General features: G+C 39.2%; 1 protein-coding gene across 3 annotated transcripts in view; it reads right to left on the reverse strand.

The window, feature by feature from the left end:
- Positions 1-423: 423 nt before the first annotated feature.
- The window catches only part of LUZP4 (leucine zipper protein 4), a 44,109-nt gene continuing 16,911 nt past the window's right edge, over positions 424-27,621 (reverse strand). Inside the window, exons 3-7 of one of the 3 annotated variants that reach the window (XM_077889231.1) lie at positions 26,471-26,589; positions 21,642-23,047; positions 15,799-15,880; positions 10,688-10,740; positions 424-1,402 (exon numbers count right to left, since the gene is read on the reverse strand). In XM_077889231.1, coding sequence (XP_077745357.1) covers positions 1,366-1,402; positions 10,688-10,740; positions 15,799-15,880; positions 21,642-23,047; positions 26,471-26,589 — 1,697 coding nt within the window. In that variant the 3' untranslated portion in view covers positions 424-1,365. The remainder of the gene's footprint in view (positions 1,403-10,687; positions 10,741-15,798; positions 15,881-21,641; positions 23,048-26,470; positions 26,590-27,621) is intronic. The other 2 variants (XM_077889230.1, XM_077889232.1) reach the window with 2 other exon arrangements.

The raw sequence follows: 27,621 nt of genomic DNA on the forward strand, positions 1-27,621 counted from the left end.
CATGATCCAAAGAACCATTCTTTCCCCAAACCACTTGCTACAAATTACATCTTGAAGCTTCATGCATAGTGTCATTCTCTATATTCAAGATTAGGGCTTGGCAGCAAAGCTACAGCAGAGTCTACAGATTTTAGGTTGAACTGGTGATTGCTTTGCTCTTCAACACGATGTTATTAGTAGGACAGTCTTTACCATTCGGTAGAGAGGGCTAATTTGGTTCAGAAAACAATGGTATAGGGACGCCTGGGTGGTTCAGTGGTTAAGCGCATCTGCCTTTGGCTCAGGTCGTGATCCTGGAGTACTGGGATCAAGTCCCACATCGGGCTCCCTGCATGGAGCCTGCTTCTCCCTCTGCCTATGTCTCTGCCTCTCTCTTTCTGTGTCTCAGGAATAAATAAATAAAATCTTTTAAAAAAGAAAACAATTGTATAAATGAGCCATGCTAGAATACAACTATTTCTATATTCCTATACTGTATTTCATTTTCCTCACACAAATAACTACTAAATGTAGGACAGAATTTATTAGATTAGGCTAAAAACCATCAGTCTTACATGGAAGCACCAAGTAATTGTAAAACAGTATTTTTAGTGTGCTATAACAACAGGCTTAGCTGGACAACAGTTGACATCCAAATTACACTTTGATAATCCATTTGTATCAGGATCATTATTACTCTGGATCCCACATGTCAATGGAAAGGAAAAAAGTCACATTTGTATTGAAACTTTATTAATGTGGTCTTAGAAAATGACAGTAGAACGATCTGAAATTCCTACAAGTTCATGTCAAAAGCAAAAGCATAATTTGCTAGACAAAATGGAAAAGCGTGGCTACAAATTTATCCTTTTAATAAAGAGTAGAATTCCATCGTATTGACAGTGAATATTTCGTCACAAAAGATGTTCATCAAAAAAAAAAAAAGATGTTCATCAATAATCTTGCTCTACTGTTGAAAGACAGTCTACTTAGTATTCATATGCAGGTTCTAGAGCTCAAAGAACAAATTAAACCAAAGAAGCAAATTCTCTAATGTTGAAAAGACACAGCATTCTGAAAGCATAGCTGTCTTCCTAACATCCCTCCTTCCAAATCACCTTCCCTACTTCTTACTCATCTTTCTGTTCTTTTATTCAAAGTAAACATTTTTTCTTCTATGCAAACACTTACTTTTGACAGATTATTCACATCAAAGCTTACTTAAGAAAAAAACACATTAACAGGAGCAGCAAAAAGTTAAATACTGAAAGAATATGTCTGTGTTCTAGCATTAATGCACTACATCTCTGTTAACAGCAAACCTTTAAGAGGAAAGAACATTTTGGTCTTCAGAATTGACAACAGATTCTGGTATTTTCTTCATTTTCATCTTAGAGAATCTTTCATGGAATGAAACCTCATTCTGTGCAGGAAAGAAAAGCAATGACTTCAGTGGGTTAACAACATTAAAAAACACTCATGGAATTTGGGTATTGACACAGAGAGAAGACTGGGAGTGATGACCAGAGAAGACCGTGAGTTGGAAGAAACTGCATAGAATTCTTCTCTGTGACCCTAAAAGTATAAAGGAGTTCGCTTGGTCTGTGGTAGAACCACTGAGGCTACCTCTTGGGTTCTTATAGGTGAAACGGTGTCACCAAAGGGCTTAAATTGAAGAGGTAGTGAAGAAAGCATACAATCATCCACAGATTAAGTGGGTAAGCTTCCCCATTGGGGTGAGGGGCAGGCTCACTTTATGCAGTGGAGATTAGATGACTCAACTATGCCCAGGAATTTGACCATCTGCCTTGTGAAGACACCCCTAGGGCTAAATGACTTCCAGTTGGTATAATTAGTCCATTACCAGATAGAATACCTCAAAGATCTCCCAAGACTTAACTTCCACTCTCTTCCTTACGTAGACTGCCACTGAGCCTAAGTTTCTCTCTCCATCTTCAAGAAGTAACTTTTTAAAAAAATATTTCATTTATTTATTCATGAGAGACACAGGCAGAGGGAGAAGCAGGCTCCATACAGGGAGCCCCATACTCGATCCCCTGACCAGGATCACGCCAAAGGCAGACACTCAACCACTGAGCCACCCAGGGATCCCAAGAAATACCTTTTTGACACCATCCCAAAACTTAAGTCAGAAGCCAGACTGATACTGCTCTGAGGCACAGGTACTCTCTCTGCTACTCTATGTTACCTATTTTCCACTTCTGGGTCATGTGCTTTTATGTGGAACACAAGTAACCAGACTATGGATGGAACAGGGTGCTCTGGTTAATTTAACCTGTTGGTAACTGAAGGTTGGCAGATGATTCTTTTGATTTCAACCCCTGCTGTGAAAATCTGTTAAAATACATTTGGGTTTTGGTTTTTTTTAATATATTTTTTAAATTTAAATTCAATTTGCCAACATATAGTATAACATCCAGTGCTCATCCCATCAAGTGCCCTCCTCAGTGACTGTCACCCAGTCACTCCATCCCCCCACCCACCTCCCTTTCCACAACCCTATGTTTGTTTCCCAGAGTTAGGAGTCTCTCATGGTTTGTCTTCCTCTCTAATTTTTCCCCATGCAGTTTCCCTCTTTTCCTTTATAATCCCATTCACTATTTCTTATATTCCCCATATGAATGAAACCATATAATGTTTGTCCTTCTCTGATTGACTTATTTCACTCAGCATAATACCCTCCAGTTCCATCCACGTCAAAGCAAAAGGTGGGTATTTGTCATTTCTAATGGCTGAGTAATATTCCATGATATATATAGACCACATCTTCTTTACCCACTCATCTGTCGATGGACACCTAGGCTCCTTCCACAGTTCTACTATTGTAGACATTTGGGTTTTTTTTGTTTTCATTTTTGTTTTAGTATGAAGTCTGGTAAACAGAGTGTCTCCTTGGCAGGTAAGAACCACGTTGAGCCTTAAGTCGGTACAGATGTAAAATGCACAGTAGATTGAGCTAAATCCATGTTTGACTTGAAGTTCACTTTAAAAAAATGAGTAATTGAGGTCAGCTTATTTTCTTGGCCTTCCTGTCTTTCACAAAATGGAAATACAGCGACGAAATTTCTTGTTTATTAAAGGGATCCAGAGAGGCTTTGGAGAACCACTTATTTTTCCTATACATGAAAGACAAACCTTGTATATACTTAAAATAGACATGGATTCTTAAACATCTCATGGGCATGCTTATGGTGCAATTCTATTACATTTACCTGATTATCAATTGCTCGAAAATTGAATTTTAGGTATATTCCTCTGAGCTGCTGCAGAGAACTCTTGGTTATAGTTTTTTTTTTCTCTTTTTAGGAGTAAAGCTTTAACCCCCTGTCTTATGTATCTGTCAATTAAGTATAATAGTTAATAAAAATATATTTGACAGGCACTATAGATGAGCAACTTTGGGCCATTCAATTTAGCCTCTCTAGGTCTCTTTTCCACCAGCTATATAATGAAGAAGGCATACTCAAGAATCTTCCAAGTTCCTTTTAGTATTATGATTCCAAGTATTGGGGCTCCTGGATGGTGCAGTTGTTTAAGCTTCTCTTGGTTTCAACTCAGTCAGGTCATGATCTCACGGTTGTGAGATTGAGCCCCGTGCTGGGCTCTGTTGCTCAGCTCAGAGTCTGATTCTCTCTTCTTCTCCCTCTGCCCCTCCCCTGATTTCTCTCTCTCTCAAATAAATAAATCTTAAAAAAAAAAAAAAAAAAAAAGATCCGGGGCTCCTGGGTGGCTCAGTCCACTAAGCGGCTGACTCTTGATTTCAGCTCAAGTCATGATCTCAGGATTCTCAGGAGCCCCACATTAGGCTCTGCACTCGTTGGGGAGTCAGCTTGAGATTAGTCAGATCTCCCACTGCCCCTCCCCCAGCTCTCTCTCTCTCTCTCTTGCTATTAAAATAAATTAATAAATCTTTTGTAAAAAAAGATTTCAATTATTGAATCTAGGAATGTTTGCATAGCATCTAAGAGGATCACTTACATGCATTAATCTAGCCTTTTCTATATTGTTACTTCAAAACCACTAGATGAGTTTTGCTACTACTTCTTTCTTTTTTTTTTATTTTATTTTTTATTTTTTTTTATTGGTGTTCAATTTACTAACATACAGAATAACCCCCAGTGCCCGTCACCCATTCACTCCCACCCCCCGCCCTCCTCCCCTTCCACCACCCTTAGTTCGTTTCCCAGAGTTAGCAGTCTTTACGTTCTGTCTCCCTTTCTGATATTTCCCACACATTTCTTCCCCCTTCCCTTATATTCCCTTTCACTATTATTTATATTCCCCAAATGAATGAGAACATATAATGTTTGTCCTTCTCCAACTGGCTTACTTCACTCAGCATAATACCCTCCAGTTCCATCCACGTTGAAGCAAATGGTGGGTATTTGTCATTTCTAATAGCTGAGTAATATTCCATTGTATACATAAACCACATCTTCTTTATCCATTCATCTTTCGTTGGACACCAAGGCTCCTTCCACAGCTTGGCTATCGTGGCCATTGCTGCTAGAAACATCGGGGTGCAGGTGTCCCGGCGTTTCATTGCATTTGTATCTTTGGGGTAAATCCCCAACAGTGCAATTGCTGGGTCGTAGGGCAGGTATATTTTTAACTGTTTGAGGAACCTCCACACAGTTTTCCAGAGTGGCTGCACCAGTTCACATTCCCACCAACAGTGTAAGAGGGTTCCCTTTTCTCCGCATCCTCTCCAACATTTGTTGTTTCCTGCCTTGTTAATTTTCCCCATTCTCACTGGTGTGAGGTGGTATCTCATTGTGGTTTTGATTTGTATTTCCCTGATGGCAAGTGATGCAGAGCATTTTCTCATGTGCATGTTGGCCATGTCTATGTCTTCCTCTGTGAGATTTCTCTTCATGTCTTTTGCCCATTTCATGATTGGATTGTTTGTTTCTTTGGTGTTGAGTTTAATAAGTTCTTTATACATCTTGGAAACTAGCCCTTTATCTGATATGTCATTTGCAAATATCTTCTCCCATTCTGTAGGTTGTCTTTGAGTTTTGTTGACTGTATCCTTTGCTGTGCAAAAGCTTCTTATCTTGATGAAGTCCCAATAGTTCATTTTTGCTTTTGTTTCTTTTGCCTTCGTGGATGTATCTTGCAAGAAGTTACTATGGCCGAGTTCAAAAAGGGTGTTGCCTGTGTTCTTCTCTAGGATTTTGATGGAATCTTGTCTCACATTTAGATCTTTCATCCATTTTGAGTTTATCTTTGTGTATGGTGAAAGAGAGTGGTCTAGTTTCATTCTTCTGCACGTGGATGTCCAATTTTCCCAGCACCATTTATTGAAGAGACTGTCTTTCTTCCAATGGAGAGTCTTTCCTCCTTTATCGAATATTAGTTGCCCATAAAGTTCAGGGTCCACTTCTGGATTCTCTATTCTGTTCCACTGATCTATGTGTCTGTTTTTGTGCCAGTACCACACTGTCTTGATGACCACAGCTTTGTAGTACAACCTGAAATCTGGCATTGTGATGCCCCCAGATATGGTTTTCTTTTTTAAAATTCCCCTGGCTATTCGGGGTCTTTTCTGATTCCACACAAATCTTAAAATAATTTGTTCTAACTCTCTGAAGAAAGTCCATGGTATTTTGATAGGGATTGCATTAAACGTGTATATTGCCCTGGGTAACATTGACATTTTCACAATATTAATTCTGCCAATCCATGAGCATGGAATATTTTTCCATCTCTTTGTGTCTTCCTCAATTTCTTTCAGAAGTGTTCTATAGTTTTGAGGGTATAGATCCTTTACATCTTTGGTGAGGTTTATTCCTAGGTATCTTATGCTTTTGGGTGCCATTGTAAATGGGATTGACTCCTTAATTTCTCTTTCTTCAGTCTCATTGTTAGTGTATAGAAATGCCACTGACTTCTGGGCATTGATTTTGTATCCTGCCACGCTACCGAATTGCTGTATGAGTTCTAGCAATCTTGGGGTGGAGACTTTTGGGTTTTCTATGTAGAGTATCATGTCATCGGCGAAGAGGGAGAGTTTGACTTCTTCTTTGCCAATTTGAATGCCTTTAATGTCTTTTTGTTGTCTAATTGCTGAGGCTAGGACTTCCAGTACTATGTTGAACAGCAGTGGTGAGAGTGGACATCCCTGTCTTGTTCCTGATCTTAGGGGAAAGGCTCCCAGTGCTTCCCCATTGAGAATGATATTTGCTGTGGGCTTTTCATAGATGGCTTTTAAGATGTCGAGGAATGTTCCCTCTATCCCTACACTCTGAAGAGTTTTGATCAGGAATGGATGCTGTATTTTGTCAAATGCTTTCTCTGCATCTAATGAGAGGATCATATGGTTCTTGGTTTTTCTCTTGCTGATATGATGAAACACATTGATTGTTTTACGGGTGTTGAACCAGCCTTGTGTCCCAGGCTGGTCATGTCCCTACTTGGTCATGGTGAATAATTTTTTTAATGTACTGTTGGATCCTATTGGCCAGTATCTTGTTGAGAATTTTTGCATCCATGTTCATCAGGGATAGAGTTTTGCTACTACTTAAATACCAAAGCAGCTTTACTATTATTTTGATATGGTCTTTCCTATAAGCATTTTGGAACAAAAGTAGCTAGAGCTTCCATATATAAAGAAAATGCTTTAGTAGTTGCCTTGGGCTCAGGGGGAGGGAGGAATGGGAGTTAACGGGGAGTTACTAATGGGTACAAGGAGTTTCTTTTGGGGATAATGAAGGCATTGTAAAATTAGATTATGGTGATGGTGACATAACTCTGTTAATATACTAGAAGCCATTGAATTGTATACCCTAAATGAGTGAAAATTATGAAATTTATCTCTTGAAGTTATGAAAATTATCTCTAAATAGAGTTGTGATTTAAAAAATAGCCAGAACACCTGACTACCTAGAAACTAATAAGAAAAGCAGCCTGGCAATCTAAAAATTTTCATTCTTCCATGTTGCAGGGATATCCTCTACTTAGGGCCTCCTGAATGGCTGATGGTGGGTCTCTTTTTTGCGTGTCTTATTAGGACAGCCCTTCATGAAAACAGCACAGAAGATGTGTTTTTTAATGGATGGCTAAACAGTTCAAGGGAAAATGTTAACCACACGCTGTGTCTTAACCACACGCTGTGCCTTCATCTGTTTGGGCTGCTGTAAGTCAATAGACTGGATGGCTTATAAACAACAGACATTTATTTCTCATGGTTCTGGAGGCTGGGAAGTCTGAGATCAAGGTGCCACATGATCAGGTTTGATCAATGCCCTCTGCTGGATTATAGACTGCCAACTTCTACTAGGGCCTCACTAAGAAGAGACCAGGGAGCTCTGGAAGGGGCAGGGGGTAGAGAGGTCTCTTATATAAAAACACAAATCCACACTGGCTTAGTGACCTAATCACCTCCTGAAGGCCCTACTCCCAATGCTGTCACGTGGGGGCATCAAGATTTCAACATATGAATTTGGTGGGGGGAAACAAACATTCAGACCATAGCACACAGTCACACTCTGGAAGAGGGAGAGAACACGAGAGCCTAACTGCTGTGTGGTTCTCTTGATATTGTTAACTAAGTTGCTGTAGTCAGTGATTTTAAATAAAATCAGGTATTGTTTTCACTGTCACTTTTTTTTTCTGGTTATAAATACTCTTCCTACGAGGACCCAACTGGACCAAAAACAGTGTTTGAGTCGGCAGAGTGCTCTGAGTAATTAAATAAATACTGGCTTGCTAATTAACATTTAGTCATATTTTCTCTTTTTCTTTGACAACATTCCACAGAATGGGTACTTGTTTGTTGTTGTTGTTTTATTTATTGAACACAATATATTACATTCTTTTTTTTTTTAAAGATTTTATTTATTTGTTCATGAGAGACACAGAGAGAGAGAGAGGCAGAGACACAGGCAGATGGAGAAGCAGGCTCCCTGCAGGGAACCCGACGTGGGACTCGATCCTGGGATTCCAAAGATCACGCCCTGGGCCGAAGGCAGATGCTCAACCCCTGAGCCACCCAGGCTTCCCAATATATTACATTCTTAATTTGAAAAGCAGGTAAATGTAACGTTCTGGATGTGGTAAGCATAATTCCAAAAGTGGCCCCCCCAGGGTTGCCTCAGAACTGTGAATGTGATGAGATACCACATCTTTGGCAAAAGAGACCTTGTAGATGTCATCAAAGTTATGAGCCAATTGACTTGAGAAAAGGCAGACTACCGTGGCTTATCCAGGCTAGCCCAATCTAATAATGAGATAAAAGCAAAAGAGGGGGCAAAAGGAGAAGTCAGAATGACTCAAAGAGAAGGAGGGGTGCCTGGCTGGCTTGGTTGGTAGAATGTGTGACTCTTAATCTTGGGCATGAGTTTGAGCCCCACATCAGATGTAGAGATTACTTAAAAAAAAAAAAAAAAGAAATTAAAAAAAAAAACTAAAACAGGGCAGCCCAGATGGCTCAGAGGTTTAGCGCCGCCTTCAGCCTAGGGCGTGATCCTGGAGACCTGGGATCGAGTCCCGCATCAGGCTCCCTGCGTGGAGCCTGCTTCTCCCTCTGCCTGTGTCCCTTTCTCTCTCTGTGTCTCTCATGAATAAAGAAATAAAATCTTTAATTAAAAAAAAAACTAAAACAAAGAACGAGGACATGACATGACATGTTGTTGCTGGTTTGAAGATGGAGGGGGCCTGCAAGAAAGGAAATTCAGGCTACCTCTAGAAGCAGGGTGACCCTTCATTGAGAGTCAGCAAGCAAATAGAAACCTCATTCCCACAACCTCCAGGAACTAAAATTTTCCAACAACTAGAAGGAGCTTGGAAATGGATTCTTCCCCAGAGCCTCCAGATAAGCATACAGCCCAGGGCCAGCAACCTGATTTCAGCTCCACAAGGCCCTAGGTAGAAAGCCAGCCCAGTGCACCTGCACATCTGACCTATAGGACTCTGAAATGATAAAGGAGTGCTGTTTTATTTTTTCAAGATTTTATTTATTTATTCATGAGAGACAGAGAGAAAGAGAAAGGCAGAGACACAGGCAGAAGGAGAAGTAGGCTCTCCGCAGAAGCCGGATGTGGGACTCGATCCCAGACCCCAGGATCATACCCTGGGTCAAAGGCAAACGCCCAACTGCTGAGCCACACAGGCGTCCCCAGGAATGCTGTTTAAAGTGGTTTGTGGTAATTTGTTTATACAGCAATAGAAAACTAATATGCTAGGCTTTTAAAGACTTTAACCTCTTCTTTACGTGTACTGGTGGAGACAATATAAGAGTAGAGGGGCACCTGGGTGGCTCAGTTGGTTGAGCATCTGACTCTTGGTTTCCGCTTGAGTTGTGAGGGCTGTGCCCTCAGTGGGGAGTCTGCTTTCTCTCCCTTTCTGCTCTGTCCCCCATCTCATGCTTTTCGCTCTCTCTCCAAAAATAAATAAATAAATAAATAAATCTTTTTAAAAAAAGAGTAGAGGGATCCCTGGGTGGCGCAGCGGTTTGGCGCCTGCCTTTGGCCCAGGGCGCGATCCTGGAGACCCGGGATCGAATCCCACGTCGGGCTCCCTGTGCATGGAGCCTGCTTCTCCCTCTGCCTCTGTCTCTGCCTCTCTCTCTCTCTCTCTCTGTATGACTATCATAAATAAATAAAAAATTAAAATAAATAAATAAATAAATAAATAAATAAATAAATAAATAAATATAAAAAAAGAGTAGAAAGCCCACAACTTTGTAGCCACACAAACCAAATTTGAATATATCATTCAAAATCTGAATTATGTTATTAGTTGTACTGCTTTGATACAGTTAATATATTCTATTGAGCTTATTTTATTCATTTATAATATGGAAATGTTTATACCTACTTCACAGGATTGCTGGAGATTAAATAATATCACAAATGCAAAAGTGCTTAGCACAGTGCCTAGCACATGATAGGCACTCAATAAATGCAGCTTATTATTAAACTGTTCCTATGTCCACAGCTCTCTAAACCCTTCCACAGGGGCAGCCCGGGTGGCTCAGCAGTTTAGTGCCGCCTTCTGCCCAGGGCCTGATCCTGGGGTCCCAGGATCGAGTCCCACGTCAGGCTCCCTGTATGGAGCCTGCTTCTCCCTCTGGCAGCGTCTCTGCCTCTCTCTCTCTGTGCCTCTCATGAATAAAATAAATAAAATCTTAAAAAAAATAAACCCTTCCACAGATGCCCTTGGTTAGGCCCATTTTGAAGGGAGTATAACAGCACACTTCCTTTCATGGCTATAGTTCTGAAAGGATACACAAATGCTCCTGAAAATTTCACCTGGCAAAGTCATCCATTCTTGAAACTAAGGTCATTTGGAACACTGGAATTTGCTTAGCATGTCTGGTATGTATTATAAAGAGCAGGCGGTTTTAGTCTTAAGAGTAAAAATGAAAAATCTTCATGGCACTAAATTTTTTAGGGTGACAATTCCTGCATGCTTTAAGTAGAAAGGGTACAACATCAAGACATTGATATTCACCATAGCAAAATGAAGCATGGAAATCTCAAACATAAACATAAAATCAAGCCAGGCAGTTTTACTTGGGAATTTTCTGGTTCTATATTAGGATCGTTAACAGCAATTGTTATGGATTGTTCAGAATCAGATTCTAGAGGCCCTCTGCTGTAAGTTACCTTTATTTGTTTTTGTTTCATTTTTCCCCTTAAAATAATAATTAAATTTAATTGTACGAATGTCTATCAGCAATTACCTTTCACGTCTTAGATCATTTTCACGGAAGCTGTGGTCATCTTCTGGTGACATCTATATGGGAAAAGTTGAAACAAATCATGCAAAAACCTTCCATACTCTGCACGACATGCTTATTTTCTACATTCTCAATTGACTAACATTTTCAGTAACAATTTTCTCTTTGCTTGATCCTCTGTCTACCATTTAATTTCAGATTTTTGGGATGCCTGGGTGTCTCAGCAGTTGAGCATCTGCCTTCAGCTCAGGACTGGTCCGGGAGTTCCAGAATCGAGTCCCACATCAGGCTCCTGCATGGAGCCTGCTTCTCCTCCCTCTGCCTATGTCTCTGCCTCTTTCTGTGTCTCTCATGAATAAATAAATAAAATATTTAAAATAATAATAACAATAATTTCAGATTTCTCTCCCCTATTCACAAATGCAAGAATGTCAAAGTCAGTGGGCCCTTAGAGATCAAGCACTCCAACCCGCTCATGTCACAAAATAGGAAATGAGGATTCAAAAAAGTCAAATGCTTTCTCAAAGGCCTTATAGATTATAGTGACCCAGAAGTAAATTCTCAAGATCTAGATGTGGCCTGGATCCATATGATACTTGTCTGGATCTAGAAGAAAGATAATAATTGTAGATAAAATCTATGGTGTGTCCTTATAACCTTTCTATAACATGCCTGTGATATTGACTATATTTAAGATAACTAAGTGGGGGGGGGTGCCTGGTTGGCTCAGTCAGTAGAGTGGGCAATTCTTGATCTTGGGGTTGTGAGTTTGAGTCCCACCTTGGATATAGGGATTACTTAAAAAAATTTTTTTAAAGATAGTTAAGTGATATAGAGAATGGTATTATCCCAATAATTTTAGAAAGTCTTACCTGTATACCAATCAGACATTCATGTGCAAGTTAGGATTATTTTTCCAATAATTAGTTTAAATCCCTTATCCCTGTAATTACTTTGTAAATGACAACACAGGTTACACTTACATGAGGTCAATGAGACAAACCAAAGCATAATGAAAACATTCCATTCAAAGGTTAACCTCCCCAGATCACTCCATAACTGAAATGGTTTCAGTGCACCCAGGTATGTGTAGCTAGTGTTTGGTGCCTTCAGCTGTTTTTACAAGAAATCCTAACCACAGTTACAGTTTGCAAGCAGATTTGGTACTAAGAGCCTCACAAACAATATAATAGCAGCCCCAAAGTCCATCAAGCCAGCATATTTTAAAAGCACCACAACACGTGGAAGTATTCTTCAAAGTTAATGGTTACAGGTCAAATACCCTCTTATTGGAAAGTTTACGTTCAAGCTGGAAGCACATACTATGGCTTATAAGTAAAGATGTTACTGAAGGCAGCCCGAATTCAAGATGGATGTGTGTCTAGGGGTAACGACTCCATGAGTTAAACAGAGCCTCACACATGCTCTCCCATGTTCTACTATCAGCAACACTAGTCCTTGCCAAAAACCAAAGAAAGATAAAAATGCCTCTAGAATGGAGGTACAGTTTATGCAAACCAGTGGCAATCTCCGCAGATTATCCAGGAGCATAACTAGGTGGTAGAGGAGCCAGAGTAGGAAAAATGAAAATAGGAGCCACGGAAATGGGGGGGGAAAGGGCAGGAATTAGAACTCGAAGCTATTGGAAGAAAGGGATTTGAGCCAATGTGGTTATTTCTAAAATGAACTGATCGGTGCCATTTCCTTCCTTAAGGTCTTTCGATACTTCTATGTTGCGCTCGATAGCAAATCCATACTCCGGCACGGCACACGGGCCCTCCATGGCCTGGCTTCTGATCCTCTACCCCTTCACACTCACCTCTCAAGAGCTCTTCCCACACACTTTACACTTGAGCTCAGTGGTTTTCAAACTATTTTTTTTAAGTGGCAAAATAGCTAGTTCTAACAAAATCTTATTTGGTATCCCAGTATGCACAATACTGGAAAGCAAAACTGCCTTCATTGCCCCTAAGGCACCTCTTCGAAACGCTACAACTCTACAGTACACAGTTTGAAAACTACTGCAGTCTGGTCAAACCAAGCCAATTGCAGTTTACCAGACACATGTGTTTGCTTGCTCGCTTTCCCTCTTTCTTTTTTTTAAAGATTCTATTTATTTATTTGACAGAGAGATTGCATAAGGACAAGCAGGGGGAGTGGCAGAGGGAGAAGGACAAGCAGGGAGCTGGACTCAATCCCAGGCCCCTGGGATCATGACCTGAGCCAAATCCAAGAGTCAGCTGCTTAACCAACTGTGCCACCCAAGTGCCCCACATGCTGTACTTTCTTTCACTTCTATACCCTTCCTCTGACTACAATGCTTTCTTATATTTTCTGCTTTGCTTACTTCTGCCCAGCCTCTAGGACTCAACTCAAACACTCTCTCCTTTTGGATGCCCTTCTCTGACCTCCCTACCTGGTTTGTACCTTGGGCCCACCTCTATCTAGGTATCTTTGCTATGCTTTCTCTCTCTCTCTCTCTTTCTCCCTCCCTCCTTTCTCTCTCTCTCCCTTCCTTCTTTTTCTTTCTTTCTTGGGGTAAAGATTCTTTCTCAAGTACATAGCACATTTCTGGCATATAATAAGAGCTCAAAAGTGTTAAATGAAGAAATACTACAAAGTAGAGAAAGAGGGGACTAAGAAAAGGCCATTGAATTTGACAACAAAGAAGTAATAAAAATCTTTTGATAGCAAAATTTATTGGAATGGTAGGAACAGCAGTCACATTCAAGAAATGAATGGGCCAACAGAAACACTTAGGAGGTGTAGCTGTTTCTATCTGGAAGTCTACTAGAGATTTTGTTCCTATTTTTAAAATACTCATATTTGCTTGGGCAGCCCGGGTGGCTTAGTGGTTTAGCACCACCTTTAGCCCAGGGTCTGATCCTGGAGATCCAGGATGGAGTCCCACGTCGGGCTCTCTGCATGGAGCCTGCTTCTCTCTCTGCCTGTGTCTCTGCCTCTCTTTCTCTCTGTGTGTCTCATGAATAAACAAATAAAATCTTAAAAAAATAAATAATAATAATAAAATAAAATATTCATATTTGCTCCTCTATTCTCATGGGGATTTTTTTTACTTCACGTTAAAAATCTCTTGAGGGGAACCTGGGTGCCTCAGTCGATTGAGTCTGCCTTTGGCTCCAGTCATGATCCCAGGGTTCCGGGATACAGCCCCACGTTAGGCTCTCTGCTCTGTGGGGAGTCTGCTTCTCCCTCTCCATCTCCCACTGCTTGTGCTCTCCCTCTCTCTCTCAAGTAAATAAAATCTTTTAAAAAAGAAAATCTCTCAAATAACAAATAAGCATATATATGTATAAAATCTGAATCACAGAAAATTAATTAGAATTTAAGGACTTTTTTAAAAGGCATGCATTTTTAAAGTAATCATGTCAATATGGCCATAATCAACATTTGGTAATTATAATGAATAATTTGATATAATCATCATAGTAATAATAAAATAATAAGAACCACAATTTATAAAATGCTTACCACAGTCCAGTCCCTGTGAAATCCAATTTATAGAATGCTTACCACAACAGTCTCTACCCTAAAATGTTTACATTTATTTCAATTAATCATTGCAACAACAACCTGAGGGATCAATATTATTCCCATTTTATAGCTGAGAAAACAGGCTCAAAGCGACTTGCTCAGACTTCCTTGGCTACCATGTTTCATTGAACCAAAACACCAAGATTATAAAATGCACTGTTATTTTGCATATCATTGAGAAAGCTTTTATAACTTTTCAATTTAACTATGGTATACCATTGAATCTAAGGCACTTCCTGATTTCAGAGATAGTAAAACCTAAAAAAAAAAAAAAAAACTGTATATCTTGAAATTGATTAGATATGGTAGTAAGTGGTAGAAATATGATACCATCCAAGCATGAGTCCAGCCCCCATTACTCACTAAACCGTGACACTCAGATCTCTTTAGCTATCTCATAGATGTCCTTCATTCTAATGCTATTTAGAGGGGGAGAAAACTAATATTGAGACAGGGGAGGTGATGTGTTCAAGGTCATACACACAGCTGGTAAGTAGATTAGCCAGGAAGGGAAGCCAAGTCGCTGAGACCCAGACTAGAACACTTTACATTATATTACACTGCCATTTAAGCTACCCTGTCTTTTTCCTATGGGTAAAGAGGTATTGGAAAAAATACCAGAGGGTCGTGTGTGGGAAAAAGTATTAGGTATTTCATGTAGGAGCTACATCTACTGGATAGAACATTTCACCTAAATGCTTGTGTCAGGGGTGCCTGGCTGGCTCAGTTGGAGAAGCATGTGACTCTTGATCTCAGGGTCTTGAGTTAAAGCCCCACGTGGAGTGTAGAGATTACTTAAATAAATAAAACTTTTAAAAATAATACATACTTATGTGAAACACATGGGTTCTGTATTAAAGATGGAAGTTTCCAGCAAAATAGATTTAATTGGCTTAATTGATATACAGCATTTCTTGTGATTGATATTCATAGAACTCCAGTAAATAAATAAATAAAATAAAGACAGTATCCTAGGGATTCAATAATTGTAAAAGTATATTTAAAATAATACATGTAAAAAATGAATAAAAAAATAAAATAAAATAAAATAAAATAAATAAAATAAAATAAAATAAAATAAAATAAAATAATACATGCTAGTGGGGCACCTGGCTGGCTCAGTTGGTAGATCATGGGGCTCTTGATCTCAAGGTCATGAGTTCAAGCCCCATGTTGGATGTGAAGCCTACTTAAAAAGAATAATACATGCTACTAATAAGTTTTATTTGTATAATCCTATCTCACTTGAGAGGCTCAGAGGCTAAATAACATAAGGTAGGATGAGGGTAATGGAAGTGGGAACCTTTGGCAAGCAATTGTACCACAAGGCTGGAAACACATGACTCACATAGACATGTGTGACATATGTGGCTCCCTCTTACCTTGCTGTTGGTAAAAAGGTTTTACAATGTCTTAAAGTAATCATCAGTACAAGCAGATGCCAAAACTAACTAGGAGAAGAAAAGTAGCTACAAAAAGAAAAGCCTATTTTAATGAAAATGATACGGAAAAAACTACATAGACTCTGTACTATTAATACTGAAAGTGCGGATCCTTACCCTTCGATTCTTATTCATTTGATCATGTCTCTGCTGCATCTGCTTCTGGAAGTATTCATCCCTTCTTTTCATTATTAAATACCTGATATGAATCATAAATGGTGAAACTTTAAAAAGCAACCTTTTAGTTCAAAAGAAATTATGTAAAACATAGATCTTCAAGCAATGTTATGTTATTATATGTATTTGATGTCTGGTTTAAGACAAGATACTAGAATTAGAATACAGAAGAGTGTTTTGATAAATGATTTTCAGCTTAGGTGTGAATTATTACTTACCGCACGCATCACAAAGATTAGACATTAACCAGGCATTTGGGTGACCATTTTTGTTTAAATTTTTTTCAGGAGTGATGTCAGCAAGATGGTATTTATGGATTCAATGCTTTGTTTCCTCAAAATTCCTAAGTTGAAGCTCTAACCCCCAAGGTGATGATATCAAGAGCAGGGGCCCTTTGGGAGGCAATTAGGTTTAGATGAGGGACGCCTGGGTGGCTCAGCAATTAAGCATGTGCCTTCGGGTCAAGGCATGATCCTAGAGTCCTGGGATTGAGTCCCACATCCGGCTCCCTGCATGGAGCCTGCTTTTCCCTCTGCCTGTGTCTGTGCCTCTGTCTGTGTGTCTCTCATGAATAAATAAATAAAATTTAAAAATCTTTTTTAAAAAAGTTTAGATGAGACTGGGGTCCCCATGATGGGATTAGTGTCCTTCTAAGAAGAGGAAGAGATCAGAGTTTACTCTCTCTCCACTATGTTAGAACACAGAGAGAAGGTGGCTATATACTAGACAGGAAGAAAGCCCTCACCAGAACCCAACCATGCCAGCACCCTGATGTCAGACTTTCAGCTCCAGAACTGTGAGAAATAAATTTCTATTGTTTAAACTACCCAGTCTGTGGTATTTTGTCATGGCAGCCCAAGCAGACAAAGACAATGGCAGACTAGGAAGCTATAGGCCCTCCTTGCCTGAGAGATACACTAAATTAAAAACAATATAAAAAAAAGATATATAAACTAGAAGACTTCTATGAGAACTCCAGAGACCAGCTGAGAAGCTACAGCACCCAGGCCATTGTAAAACCAAGAAGGGATTCCAGTGAATGGGGTAGGAATATTCATGACATTTAGTGCACCCATCTGTGTCCCTTCCCCTATGGTCGAGCATAGAGCATCCGGGAGGAAACCCCTATATTAATTAGGGCTCCTCCCTTGGGGAGGAAACTACAGAGTGGACCTTGTATGCAATGTTCTGGTTTCTCTGGGGGCTGCCTGAGAGGGTGGTTTTTGTCTCAACAGACTCAGAGCATTCATGGGACTGGTGCCAGAGTTCGGAAGCTACTGAAAACAAAAGGTAAGCAACACATTAGAGCTACAGTTCTGTAGGCAGATGCTAAGGGGCACAAGAGATTATGCAAAGTCTGAAAGGTGCTAGAGCTCCCAGATAGTAGATTGGTGGTCTTCCCCTGCATGAAGCCAGTACACAAAGACTGGGAAAGGTGTTTGTTGTTTCAAACGCCCAAATCCCAGCAAAAACTATAAGACACACAAAGAAAAAGAAACGTGGTCCAATCAAAGGACCAAAATAAAACTACAGAAATCAATCCTGAAAAATGCAGATCTATGAATTACCTGAAAAAGAATTTAAAATAATGGCCATAAAGATACTCAATGAGCTAAAAGAGAACACAGACTAAAGGAAATCTGGAAAACCGTGCATGAACAAAATAAGAACATCAGCAAGGGGCAGCCCAGGTGGCTCAGCGGTTTAGCGCCGCCTTCAGCCCAGGGCCTGATCCTGGAGACCCGGGATCGAGTCCCACGTCGGGCTCCCTGCATGGAGCCTGCTTCTCCCTCTGCCTGTGTCTCTGCCTCTCTCTCTCTCTCTCTCTCTCTCTCTCTCTCTCAGGAATAAATAAAATACATTAAAAAAAAAAAAAAAAGAACATCAGCAAGGAGACAGAAACTATGAAAAATAATGAAGCAAACCCCGGAGCTGAAAAATACAATAACTAAAATGAAAAATTCTTTAGATAGGGTTCAACAGAAGATTGGATCAGGCAGAAAAAAGAATCAGCAAACTGGAAAACAGGTCATTTGAAATCATTGAATCAGAGGAGCAAAAATAAAAACGAATGAGAAGAGAGCCTAAGGGATTTATGGTACATTATCAAGCTGGACAATATATGCATTTTGAGAATCCCAGAAGGGGAAGGAGGGGCAGAGAGCTTCTTTGAAGAGATAGAAGCAACCCAAATGTCCACTGATGGGTAAATAAAGTGTGATATACACAATGGACTATCATTCAGCCTTTAAGAAGAAGTAAATCCTGTCACATGCTATGACATGGGTGAACCTTGAGAACATTATGCTAAATGGTGAAATAAGCCAGTCACAAAAAAAACACAAATACTATGTGATTCCACTTACAGGAGATATCTAAAGTAGTCAAAGTCACAGAAACAGCAAGGAAAATGGTAGTTAGAAGAAATGTGATGGAAATATCAGAAAGGGAGACAGAACATAGACTCCTAACTCTGGGAAACGAACTAAGGGTGGTGGAAGGGGAGGAGGGCGGGGGGTAGGGGTGAATGGGTGACGGGCACTGAGGAGGGCACTTGACGGGATGAGCAGTGGGTGTTATTCTGTATGTTGGCAAATTGAACACCAATAAAAAATAAATTTATTATAAAAAAAAAGAAAATGGTAGTTACCAGGGGTTGGAGTGAAGGAAAAATGGGAAGTTATTATTTAATGGGTACAGTTTCAGTTTTGTGAGATGAAGAAGCTCTGCAGATTTGTTTCACAACATTGTGGCTATACTTAATGTCACTCAAGTGTACACTTAAAAGTGATTAAGATGGTAAATTTCATGCTGCTTTTTTTACAATTATTTAAAATAAAAAGACAAAATTCAAGAACCTTTAAGATGTTGCTGGTTGGCATAGATCCTTAGCCACATAATCCAAATTTCTCCTTTCACATATTAGGAGATTGAGATCCAGAGATAGTAATTCCCTCAATCCACTAGTGACAGAGTTGGGACATAATATGTCTTCATATTCTTAACGTTGTTTCTGCTCACTCATACTTTTAGGGGACATTTCTTTAAAAAACACAGACCAGATTCTCACTGGCATCTTCTTTCAAGAAATAAGAAAAATACTAACAGCTAGGTAACAAACAAAGCTAGGGAATAGTGAAGAATTGGGGAATAAAAATAGGGAAATCAGTCTGAAGAAGACTTCTGTTTTCAGACTGATACATAGTAAATTAGGGATTTTCAACCCAAAGATCTGATTTGTCAATTATAATCAGGTTTGAATCTGTTTCAAGAATTACTTGCAGGATGCCTGGGTGGCTCAGTTAGTTGGGTGTCTGCCTTTGGCTCGGGTCATGATCCCGGGGTCCTGGGATCAAGTCCCACTTTGGGCTCCCTGCTCAGCTGGGAGTCTGCTTCTCCCTCTGCCCTGCTTGTGCTCTCTTTCTATCTCAAGTAAATAAATAAAATCTTAAAAAAAAAAAAAAAAGAATTACTTGCAATGCTGGAGTGGTAATAAGATGTCCGTTGTCACTCTACAATTGGCACTTAAATGGCTAGCATTCCAAAACTAAGTATCTCATTTTCTCTGAAGCTATTATCTGTGTTTGGAAAAGCTTTCATCAGGTGGACAGCCCAGCTAATGTAAAGATATGCACTTTGCCATTAATTTCATGTAAATTACTTAGTGGAGGGTAAAAAAGACAGTTTTTGTTCTGCTGTGCTTCTCTATTTACACATCACTTTAGCCAAGGAAGGTATCTGTCTACGTATATCATTACCATATCAGGAAAAAGGAGCAAAAGCTGAAATCAGGTATTTGAGGAGTGTTAAGAATCCAAATTCCAGGGCAGCCCAGGTGGCTTAGCAGTTTAGCACCGCCTTCGGCCCAGGGCCTGATCCTGGAGACCCGGGATCGGGTCCCAAGTCGGGCTCCCTCCATGGAGCTTGCTTCCCCCTCTGCCTGTGTCTCTGCCTCTCTCTCTCTCTCTGTTTCTCTCATGAATAAATAAATAAAATCTAAAAAAAAAAAAAAAAAAAAAAGAATCCAAATTCCCACCTTGTTTACAATAAATCCTATTTAGAGCTTTTGAGAATCATATTGTTTTTTTCAAAATTGAGAAAAGTTTTTACAAATCCCCATAAATAAATAGTATTGTGAATATGATATCATTCTTTATTCCACTTATTCACACAACTACTTGTCTTTTATTTAGACCACACTGGACTTCTACATTGGTAGCTTGTTTAAAGCAAAAGTGTACTTAGCACTGCCTGGTTTGTCATCTTCTGGTGAAGCTGCACTGAGGGGAAAATTTTGTGTGAGGGCATATTACTAAAACCCTCATTTTATACTTGGTGCAGAAGCCAACTCCAGGTCTGAGGAGTATTATTACACCTAACTGGTCAACTTACATATAGTACTAGAAAGGAGAATTATGGAGTAGAAGAATTCATCTCCAAGGGGTCAATTATAAAAGTGTATTAATCTTCTGTACTTTATGCATTTTTTAATTCTTCTATAATAGTTTTGCATTTGATAACTTCAACCTTAACCAAGCAAGTACTACTTACTTGTGCTGAGGCTACAAAAAAATTATAAGAATAGAAGATAAAGGAGAAAAAAACTGAACAGAATTGTTAATTATAGTTACAAATGTAAAATGACAGAAATATGGCATTGGACCTGTGGAAGTGTCATGCCACCTGACAAACAAAAATTACTGTATCAAATGAAGTGAAACATGAAAATCCCTGAGAAATGCAGGGATTTTAATTTTTATATCTTAATTTTTCTAGCTAATTATTTGTGATTTGTGTACTGTTAATATAAGTAGGATGGGGAACTTTTGCATTAAAATGGTGCCCACATCAGACATTATATACACAATAACCACCACATAGATTTTGGAAATAATTTTTAGCTGAAACTAGTAATTCTGTGCAGTTGTTAATATATGCTAAAATATGTGACTAGACATTTGTAGACAATACAAACTGAAAGCAATTCCTGAGAACTTCAAACTGAAAATAAACTTTTACTCAATTATCTAGTTAATTAAATGGCTTGTCGTTTTTAAAACTCAAACAATTTGCTATGAAATTTCTTTTTTTTCCGGGATAGACAGACATAGCCTGTTTTATAAAGCAACAGTAAATACACACAATATATTCAAGATATATTCAGAAGGTTAGTGTTGCACCTATGCATAGAATAGCATCCTCTCCTATGGCCTGACAGGAGGAAAGCCGAAAAGTTCAGCTGCCCAAAGATACACCTATTATTTGTGTGCTGAGGACTCTGAATACTCTTTAGGAAGGAGACAGAGGAAGGAAACACAGAAATTCATTATCAGAGATTACATATTATCAATCTAGCATAGTTTGTTAGCTTAACTAACCTAGCAGGCTGGAAGTTTCAAAGGGAATGGGCACCAAATCAATATATTTTATTGTGAAGAAGGCTCAGTAGCAAAGGCTGAGTACATGGGACTCTGCCAGGGAAAGTCAAGCTAGATGAAACAACTTAATGAGGGCACACTGGCAAACTGGATGATACTAAAGGCAGTCAGCAGATTGAAAGAAAACTGATGCCATGTATACGTTGCCTCCATTCTATCAATATCTTAGTCCCAATACAATGTCTGCTACAGAACATAGTTAGCCACTAAAATATAGATATATAAAGGAAGATGCCCTTACATTTCCACATTATTCAACACATTATACTAATAATATAATATAATAATAATATAATACTAATAACACATTATACTAATACTAATAAGTATTTATTATGTTTTTACCTGTCATATTCAGACTCAATTTTGGGTGATCTTTTGAATCTTTCTACTGGTGAATGTCTTCGATATCTCCCTGATTGGCCATGAGATCTCCCTGATAGGAGATGAGATCTCTCTGATGAGACATGAGATCTCTCTAATGGAACATGAGATCTCCCTGATAGAACATGCAATCTTTCTGATGGGACATGAAATCTCTCTGATGAGACATGCAATCTCTCTGATGAGACATGAGATCTCCCTGATAGGAAAGGAGATCTCTTTGAATAGTCATTAAATCTCTCTGAGTTGTTATGAGATCTGTCTGAGTGACCATAAAACCTCTCAGTGTAACCATGAGATCTCTCTAATTGGCTAAGAGACCTCTCAGTGTAACCACGAGATCTCTCTAGTTGGCTATGAGATCTCTCTGTGTGGCCACGAGATCTCTCAGTGTAACTATGAGATCTCTCTAATCGGCTAGGAGATCTCTCAGTGTAACCATGAGATCTCTCTAACCAGCTAGGAGATCTCTCAAAGCGGCCAAGAGATCTCTCTAATCGGCTAGGAGATCTCTCAGTGTAACCATGAGATCTCTCTAATGGGCTATAAGGTCTCTCTCTGTGGCCATGAGATCTCTCTAATTGGCCATGAGATCTTTCTCTGTAGCCACGAGATCTCTCTAATCGTCTATGAGATCTCTCAGTGAGGCCACGAGATCTCTCTAATAGGGTAGGAGATCTTTCTGTGCGGCCACGAGATCTGTCTAATAGGCTATGAGATGTCTCTGAGTGGCCATAAGATCTCTCTAATTGGCTATGGGATCTTTCTTTGTAGCCATGGGATCTTTCTGTTTGGGCATGAGATTTCTCTGACCGGCCATGAGCTCTCTCTAATTGACCATGAGATCTTTTTGTTGGGTCACAAGATCTTTTTGTTGGGGCACGAAATCTCTCTGGATGGCCACGAGATCTTTCTGGTTGGCCACGAGATCTCTCAGATTGGCCATGAAATTCCTCAGGTTGATTACGAGGTCTCTCAAGTTGACCACAATATCTCTCAGATCGGCTACTAGAACTCTCAGACTGGCTTTGAGATCTCTCAGACCGGCTTCGAGATCTCTCAGACTGGTCATGAGATCTCTCAGACTGGCCATGAGATCTCTCAGATTGGCCTTGAGATCTCTCCGACTGGCCATGAGAACTCTCTGACTGGCCACGAGATCTTTCTGACTGACCACGAGAACTCTCCGACTGGCCACAAGAACTCTCCAACTGGCTACTAGAACTCTCAGACTGGCCATGAGAACTCTTTGAATGGTGTCGACTTTCTGATGATTGGCCTTGAGATTCTTCTGATTGATGCTGGTTCCCCTCTGACTGGCTTCCACTCGTCTCTGTTTGGGACTTAGAATTGTCACTTAACTTCTCCTGCAAAGAACCACAATTTGGCAAAACAAATGTAATGATATTTTGTCAAAGCCATTTCTATGTTCAAATTTTTTTTTAGAATTTCATTGCCCCTACTTTTATAGACTAAACAGTTTTCAGAACTAATTTGTAGAGAATGCTCTGATATTTCAGGTCATTGGCACAAAGAATATCATGCATATAAAACTTAAATAAAATCTTTTAAATATAGAAAATTTGTTGCTTTGCAAATTTGAATATATTCCAAGGTGTTTTACCTAAAAAACAATAGATTCTGTGACTTTATAGTTGAGAGGAGAAAGAATATTTAACATTTTACAGTACAAATCCTAGAACCAAAAGAAAGTATTCAAAACCATACAATTCTTCACCTGTTTCAGATCATTAAAAAGAAACTATCTCTTCATTATGCATTAATACTTAATTCTAGAAAGAAAGACAAATATGTGAGGGGAAAGATAGCAATAAAGAAAGCAAAAGGTTGGCTTAATACTGTTCAATAAATAAATTGACCTGTCAACAATTCAGCCTTTCTACCTTTTCGATTTTTTAAAAAATTTATTTATGATAGTCACACACACAGAGAGAGAGAGAGAGAGAGGCAGAGACATAGGCAGAGGGAGAAGCAGGCTCCATGCAGGGAGCCCGACGTGGGATTCGATCCCCGGTCTCCAGGATTGTGCCCTGGGCCAAAGACAGGCGCCAAACCACTGTGCCACCCAGGGATCCCTACCTTTTCAATTTTTAAAACAAAAGGGCAGTAGAGTGAATTAGCCAAATGGAAATGATGAAAACTTTGACAAATCTCTATTATGTTATATAAATACAAGAGGATAAATCCATATGGACGATGCTGTGAAATCAAGCTTTCCACTAGTAAATATTGCCTGGCAAATAAAACATCCCTGAGACCTGCCATTGTGACTTTCTAATATAAAGCTAGCAGAAGCTGGAAGCAACTGTTAAAGGGCACAGATGCACTGGTATAAAGAATATTATTCACATAAAACTTTAGTAAAATGGGGGCACGTGGGTGGCACAGTCAGTTAAGTATCTGATTCTTGGTTCAGCTCAGGTGGTGTTCTCATGGTTGTGAGTCAGGCTCCATGCTCAGGGCAGAGTCTGCTTGAGATTCTCTCCCCTTCTCCCTCTGTCCTTCCTGTTTGTGCAATCTCTCTCTCTCTCTCTCTCTCTCTCTCTCTCTCTCTCTCTCAAAATAGATAAATCTTTTTTAAAAGTAGTACTCACTTTAAAAAAAAAACACTTTAGTGAAATGGAAAATATGACAAATTTGTTGCTTTGCTAAAGCACAAAGCCATAGTCACTCTCCAGCCTTTCTACCATAAAATATAAATGAGAAGGTTGGGTGGAATGCACATGTACCTCTTTTCTAAGTGATTAGTGTTGGGAGCATAATGAGTCAGCAGAAAGGATTGAGACCCATCTCCTAAAGACCCATATGCATCCAAGTACCCTTCCCAAGGAGCTTGTAGTGTTTCCACAAATGTTTATATAAGAAATAGTTTCATCAACTAGGATATGACATATTTCTACCTTTAAAAGAATGAAATGCTTATTAAGTTTTCTTATAAACCATAAAAACTATCAAAAAGAATTGTGCTAAATATATACAATTGATATTAAGACTAAATCTTGTACAGTATAAAACTAGCTTATTAGAATTTCAAAACAGGATTGAAAACTATAATTGTTAATTTATCAGCAAAGTAATTATGCTTAAATTTTGACAAATATTTTGGCAAATATTTTAAAATTTGGCAAAAATTTTGGAAATATTTCTTTGCCACAGAGTATTTTTTTTCTGGTGTTTTCTGCTATAATGACAGTCTCAAAAGTCTTAAAAGTATGAGAGACAAAAAGGTGCTTTAAATTTGAAAATCTGGGCAGCCCCAGTGGCGCAGCGGTTTAGCTCTGCCTGCAGCCTGGGGTGTGATACTGGAGACCTGGGATCGAGTCCCACATGGGGCTTCCTGCAGGGAGCCTGCTTCTCCCTCTGCCTGTGTCTCTGCCTCTCTCATTCACTCTCTCTGAATGAATAAATAAATAAATCTTTAAAAAAAATAAATTTGAAAATCTAAGAATTGTTCCATCACTGTATTGTACACCTGAAACTAATATAACACTACATGTTAGCTGTCCTGGAATTGAAGTCTTAAAAAAAAAGAAGTAAATACTGTTTTACAATAATTCTCAGCTCATTTATGCATCTCAGACTGTGGAAGATGTAAGCTCATGTCTTTCTTTCCAAACTTTATAAAAAACCTCCTCACCCTACAGATTGTCACCTGTTAGGGGTACCTGGGTTGCTCAGCCGATTAAGCATCCAACTTGATTTCAGCTCAGGTCATGATCTCAGGGTCATGAGACAGAGCCTCACATCAGGGTCTGCATCAGGCTCCACAATGCACATGGAGCCTGCATAAGATTCTCTCTCTCTCTCTCCCTCCCTCTCAAAAATTTAAATAAATAAATAAATGTTACCTGTTAAACTTTCTCAAGTCTTCCCAGTCAGAATGAATCACTGCATCCTCACAATATATAATGTATACCTTATTAGAGCATGTATTGCAACTTGCCTAGCACTAAATTTTTTTCTTATCTTTCTCTCCTATCACCACAGATAATATTTGAAGCAGGACTGGCTAGTACCTTGCATAGTACCTGTGCAAAGTAGACAATATTTACTAAATCAACTTAAATTAATCCTCTATTTGAAAATGCAACATGTTCCCCTCCAAAAAAACAAGATTTATTTATATAATTTGGCAAAAATGGCTTAAGTTCCCAGAACCGCCATTTTTTTTTTTTTTTTTACTAAATGACCACATAATACCTTCAGAAGAATCAGTTTATAGGCCCAGCTAAAACAGTAGCATCAGTGTTAGCTTTTGAATCTGAATAGGAGGACCTCTCAAATTCCTGTCCAGTGGCTGGCTTATTTATATAAATTTAGAGGTGATGGGTTTCTACAGGGTAGTATGTCCCATCCATTGGACTCAGGGTATATTTCGTATCGTATATCATCTGACTTGTTTTTTACAATTCATTCACAAAGGTACTAAAAGTGTTTTATACTATACCTTAAGATCAAAGACTCTATATGAGGGCAGAAATGAGAATGATCATACAAAACAAACCACAACGAAGAATTTATTTTGGCATTTTAAAAACTCAAAATTTCTAGCAATGATCAAAAATAGCCAAAATTAAATGTTTATTAAAACAGTTACAGAGGAGGAAAAAAATCAATGAAAATATTGGGTTTGTATTGTGTTCAAGGCACCAGGAGGGAATACTAAGAAACAATCTCTGCTCTCAATGGAATTTAAAATAATCCTTAATATTAAGAATTATATTAAATTTAAAACCATTTATATTGGTTAATTCTCAGTGTTTATTTACCTGCTCTTTTACAGGCTGCTTGTTTAAAGTGCTTTGTCCAGACTTGAATCCAGAAGATTCTTGGTATGGGTTTTTATCAGGATTTTCTTCCTCAGTGTTCTTTCTGAATCTTGAGAATCCTTTGAAAAGTAATTATTTTCTGTATTTTCAGTCGGTAAATTCAACATATCTTTCAGAAGTGTTATCTGTGATCTCACTGTTTTAAAGCTATGCACTGGGTTTTGCAAAACTTGAAATTTCATTAGTCTTACATCATCCGAGAGTCTCACTGAATTCTGTGAAAGTCTTTGCTATACCGTTTCTATTTGCACACCTTAATATAGTAGTCTTCTCTGTATACAATACCTCAGATTTGTTTTCATATGCCAACAAAGTTGGGGCATATCATCCATCTACTAGAAAAAGAAGAGATGGAGAAAAACTGCTTTGCATTAATCATGTGAATATTTGCCTCAGTTGTCTGCTTTGCTTTGGGTGTAAAGATAGTTTAAGGAACAAAGAAGATGGATCTCCAAAAGGCTCACAAAGATCAATTTTATGTTCAGTTAGAAACATGAGAGTGAGATGGGGCACCTGGGTGGCTCAGTTGGTTAAGCATCCGACTGTTGGTTTTGGCTCAGGACATGATCTCGGGGTCGTTGGCTTAAGCCTTACACCAGGCTCTGTGCTCAGCATCTGCTTGCCCCTCTCCCTCTGCTCCTCCCTGTGTGCACTCTCCCCTCCTCTCTCTCTCTTAAATTTTAAAAAAAGAAACATGAGAATGGGCCACCTCACCATTCTCAGCGGCTTTGTTCCTATAATAACCACAATCCCTCCTTTTCTCAGAACCTGCTAAACCACTGAAGGATTCAAACAAGGACTATCATGAAACTGGGTGGGCAACTGGCAGGGGCTTGAAGTAGGACACAACCTGTCAAGATGATTCCAGATCTCCTTGCTGAAAAGACTTCTCTACAAAAGCAGTCGGCAGCAACATTTTTATTAATATATACAGACTGGGGCACCTGGGTGGCTCAGTGGTTGAGCATTTGCCTTCGGCTCCAGTCATGGTCCCAGAGTACTGGGTTTGAGTCCTGCACCGGGCTCTCTGCATGGAGCCTGCTTCTCCCTCTGCCTATGTCTCTACCTCTCTCCCTGTGTCTCTCATGAAT

Source organism: Canis aureus, chromosome X (genome assembly GCF_053574225.1).
Source record: "Canis aureus isolate CA01 chromosome X, VMU_Caureus_v.1.0, whole genome shotgun sequence".
Classification (NCBI taxonomy): Eukaryota; Metazoa; Chordata; class Mammalia; order Carnivora; family Canidae; genus Canis; species Canis aureus.